Source organism: Montipora foliosa, chromosome 10, assembly GCF_036669935.1.
Source record: "Montipora foliosa isolate CH-2021 chromosome 10, ASM3666993v2, whole genome shotgun sequence".
Lineage (NCBI taxonomy): Eukaryota > Metazoa > Cnidaria > Anthozoa > Scleractinia > Acroporidae > Montipora > Montipora foliosa.
In genome coordinates, this window is record NC_090878.1 from 38,739,133 (window position 1) to 38,744,132 (window position 5,000).

Genomic DNA, 5,000 nt, shown 5'->3' on the forward strand with positions numbered 1-5,000 from the left:
GGTTAACACTTTTTTGAAAAAAAAAAATTCCCCAGCCCCCACCCCCCTCCCCCAAGAAAAAACGTACCTTCCCTTAATTTGTTGAGTCCAGTTTACAGTGTCCCCGATTAGTTCCTCAGTGCTAGAAGACTAGACACTAAAGGAGACTCAAGTTAATTTTAACACTTTCAATAAACTGTAGTATTTGGAAGGATCAGATCGACACAACTGTTTTACGAAACGACAATGTTATGGTACCATATAAAACACAACTAATTGTTTAACAAGATGAACTCATTTATGTGGCGTAAAAAGTCACCATAGCAACAACACAGTGAGAAGCATGGGCCGATTCCTTTAATGACGTCATAAACAACTTTGCATTGTAGTTTTGAAAGAAATTTGGCGACGTAAATTAGTTCTTTACGTCATTAAAGGATAGATCCATACCTCTCACCACCTCAGCCATGGGGCAAACGAATGCCAGCTTTGTTACTTTCCCGTACCTCATTAGGCCTATTAGAAGTAAAATCTAGAGAAGCAAAAGTAAAATATATGCTAGACATTTAAGACGAAATCCGATAGAAAATCGAGCAATTTCAGTTTTTACTGGACAAAAATCTGGTACCAGAATAATGTTAAGTATTTTACAGTCCTTTTCCCATTCTCTTTAAGCTAAAGATATAAATAATTGCCTGAAATAACACCAAAAACAATTTCCCATGGGAACGAGAGAAATCGAATTTCAAAGTTCAGAGAAATTGTGCAAACACAGGTAAAATTTCATCATCAGTTTCATTTCACCAGTACTTTTAAGTGTTTCTTACGAAGTTCAACAGTTGTTTTTGACGTTTGGTGTTGCTACAAATGATTATTTTTGAGAAGATACTAAAAACAGTCTTACAGGAGTTTGCAATACGATGAATATAATCTTGGTACTAGGGTTTTGTCCATTTGTTACTCGAACATCTGGTGGATTCCGTCTTAACCTCTGCAAAAGTAAATACTTTGAGCTTTGGTGCACTTTAAGGAATGTGGCTACTAATTCAAAGGTATTTTTGCGCACTTTATGAATTTGCTGGAAAAGGAGATCGTAACAAGTGTTTTTGAATTCCAATCCCGAAGAAAATTGGGGGAAACCATCCACTTTTTAAAGATGATAAATCAAAAATATTAAAAAAAGGTTCAAAATACATAGCAATGTATGGCGTTCTTTTCCGAATTGAAGGTTAATTTATCTCTGAGAAAGCATGATTACCCCCAATTTTCGTTTTGGATAGCAAGAGCACTTGCTAAGTTCTGTTTTCTCCAAATTCTTTTAAATCGTGCAAAAATATTCTCGTATTATCCGGGTATGTGCGATGCGCAAAACGTGTGCGCAATAACAATACTACGCACCACATAATAAGAAAATAATTAATATTAAAAAAAATTAAAACAAAAACACACAAAAACAAATAATACTAGGCATCGTCCTTAAATAAATTTCCTTTCCTTTCCTTTCCTTAGCTTTCCTTTTTTTTACTGCCAGACTTTAAACCATTACAAAACAAATTTATCAAGAGAACCACCCAACTACCTGGGTGAAGTTGATGGCTCCTCAAACGTCATATGATTTTGGTAGTGTGCAAGAAGAAGCTCCTCGCTGTTCAACTCCTCCTGGCAAACCCAGCAGCTGTGTTTTACGCTCTTGTTTGAACTAGGATCTGGCCAAGTGCAGGGGCGATGAATCTCTACTTCATCTTGATTTGAACTTGCAGAACGTTCTCGTGCTTTTTCATGTTTCCTGACACCTCTTCTGTTGAGGAAAGACGTTCCTGTCGGCTTAGGTCTATAACGCTTCCCTCTAGTATGCACTCTTTTATGTGTCCTTAAGGTTCTTGCTAGGATAAAACACTTTCCACATTGTTCGCATTCATAAGGCTTCTCTCCAGTATGTACTCTTTCGTGTCTCTTTAATGTTCCTGCTTCGCTAAAACACTTTCCACATTGTTCGCATTTATAAGGCTTCTCTCCAGTATGTACTCTTCCGTGTCTCTTTAATGTTCCTGCTACGCTAAAACACTTTCCACATTGTTTGCATTGATAGGGTTTCTCTCCAGTATGGACTTTTTCGTGTCTCTTTAATTTTCCTGCTACGCTAAAACACTTTCCACATTGTTTGCATTGATAGGGTTTCTCTCCAGTATGGACTCTTTCGTGCCTCTTTAATTTTCCTGCTTCGGTAAAACACTTTCCACATTGTTTGCAATCAAAAGGCTTCTCTCCAGTATGTACTCTTTCATGACTCTTTAATGTTTCTTTTACGCTAAAACACTTTCCACATTGTTTGCATTGATAGGGTTTCTCTCCAGTATGGCCTCTTTCATGACTCCTTAATGTTCCTGCTACGCTAAAACACTTCCCACATTGTTTGCATTGATAAGGTTTCTCTCCAGTATGGACTCTTTCATGTCTCTTTAATGTTTCTGCTTCGCTAAAACGCTTTCCACATTGTTTGCATTGATAGGGTTTCTCTCCAGTATGGACTTTTTGGTGTCTCTTTAATTTTCCTGCTTCGCTCAAACACTTTCCACATTGTTTGCACTGATAGGGTTTCTCTCCAGTATGGACTCTTTCGAGTCTCTTTAATTTTCCTGCTTCGGTAAAACACTTTCCACATTGTTCGCATTCATAAGGCTTCTCTCCAGTATGTACTTTTTCGTGTTTTCTCAAATGTCCTGCTTGGCTAAAAAACTTGCCGCACTGTTTGCAATCAAAAGGCTTCTCTCCAGTATGTACTCTTTCATGACTCTTTAATGTTCCTGCTACGCTAAAACACTTTCCACATTGTTTGCATTGAAAAGGTTTCTCGCCAGTATGGACTCTTTCATGTCTCTTGAATGTTCCTGCTTCGCTAAAACGCTTTCCACATTGTTTGCATTGATAGGGTTTCTCTCCAGTATGGACTTTTTCGTGTGTCTTTAATTTTCCTGCTTCGGTAAAACACTTCCCACATTGTTTGCATTCATAAGGCTTCTCTCCAGTATGTACTATTTCGTGTCTTCTCAAATCTCCTGCTTGGCTAAAATACTTGCCGCACTGTTTGCAATCAAAAGGTTTCTCTCCAGCATGGACTCTTTCATGTGCCTCCAACGTTCCTGCTTGGCCAAAACACTGTACACCAGGATGGACTTCTACGTCTCCCATTAGACTTCGTTGTTCGTTCAGACAGTTTCTTCTCTGCATAAGCCAAGAACCCCTGTTGACAGTACGGTAGTTCCATTGCTTATCTGATCTTGACATCATTAAGAGATTGTGATTTCACTTAGCACTAAAGTACAAAAGATAAAGAAGTCATTTGTACCTCAAAGAGACAGCTTAGTCAAGGTCAAGTCATTGGTCATCTTGTAACTCGCAAAGAAACGAAGTTAATAAAAAGACAGCCAACAAGGTAAGTACAATAGCGTAGGAACTTATAAAGCGCGTGACGAGACGAAAATAAAAGTACTAACCTAATCAGAAATAACAGAAGAAGATACAACTTGTTAGATAATTAGAGACAACAGATACAGAAGATGTAAATTAAGAACATAGTATCAGCGAGAGCCAAAAATAGTTTTACGTAATCTGGTCACTCTTAATAGTGTACTGTTTATATAGCTGATAACCTACGACCACTCAATTTACTATAGTAACGGAGATTCGCGCGCCCCACCATAGTAGAGAAAATATGGTAACCCATCGATGCAAAAAATTTTCGTTTTATAGCCATAACATCATCGATCGTCCGTACGTACTACGTCCACCCCTCCATGTATGCCAGTGTGACCAGTATCATGCTAGTTTACAGTATGCGTCTTCGATATTGGACATTCGTGTTTTGATCAATTGACACCTGTCAAAACAAGGTCTCCGATGACCAGTATCACGTGACCTTATCGCGGGCTGAAGCTTCGAGCTCACCGAGGTCAGCTGTTTTTTTGTCTTTAAGTTTACCGCTGACCAGGTGCTGGTTTTCGATTGGATTGCAGGCTCAACCTAGGTTAACTCACCTAAACATAAACGAGGCTTCATTTTTCGCGCGCTTTTTGTAACTCGACGCGGCTCCTCGGCCACACTACGTCAACTATAGTTCTTACACAGTCAACGCTTTTCGTGTTCAGGTGGAAAACGGTTTGAAAAATGATTTCTTTTTGCATTTTTTGCTGGTTTCAATCCAGTTTGACATATAATAGCTGTGGTCCACACTGGCGGCGACGCAGTTAAGTCAAGTAATTACTGGGTTGCCGTATTGCAATCCCAGTCGGAAAAAGGGTAAGATTTGTTTGTTTTGTTTTTTTTTTTGTTTTTTTTTTTCCGTGTCATGAAAAGTCTTGCCTGTCACTCCCCTGCTAAGTGGTGTGTTTGTGCATAGAGTCTTGTGTGCGTATTTGTTAAGTTTGAGGGGGCTGGGGTAATGCATAGATTTCTGTGGTGCACACCGGATAATATTTCATTAACCAGCAATGGCGTCGAAAGTCATTGCAACTCGAATGGCGTCTTAGTGCATCTTTCAACAAAATATACCCTCATGGAGCTCAAGAATGGAACGTCAATTGGATGAACAAGACAGGCGATGATGATCTGGAATCTTAAAAGCGACGAGTAATGGTGAGCTGTATTTCCAATATAATTTATCAAGAGTGTAGTTTTATGTACAACACTGAAACCAAAAGGAAAATTATCTGGTAACTTATGGGTTCAACAAAGTCAGGTAAAACAAATAATTGGAAATGTGACAGTCAAGAATTATTTGAAAGAAAGCTTGTCGACTATTTTGTGAATCACTATTCAAGGAAAAGGTTCTTCAGGAAAGAGTTTGAACCTGAAGTACGTGGTAATTTGACACGATTGAGTTTCTTGTCTTCACGCACGCAATGAAATAGGAAGAGGTTTTCGCCTCTAAGGGCAAATATGTTCTTTGTTTCAATAAATTTTTCGCTGGAAAAGGATTCTGTGGTATTTTCTGCCTTTGTGAATTATAATATCATGTTGTGTAT

The 5,000-nt window shown here is 38.6% G+C and overlaps 1 protein-coding gene across 1 annotated transcript in view; it reads right to left on the bottom strand.

Annotated features, from left to right (window-relative positions):
- Positions 1–59: 59 nt before the first annotated feature.
- The window catches only part of LOC137973877 (zinc finger protein 345-like), an 18,077-nt gene continuing 13,136 nt past the window's right edge, over positions 60–5,000 (bottom strand). Inside the window, exon 2 of the mRNA XM_068820772.1 lies at positions 60–3,292. Coding sequence (XP_068676873.1) covers positions 1,555–3,267 — 1,713 coding nt within the window. The 5' untranslated portion in view covers positions 3,268–3,292 and the 3' untranslated portion in view covers positions 60–1,554. The remainder of the gene's footprint in view (positions 3,293–5,000) is intronic.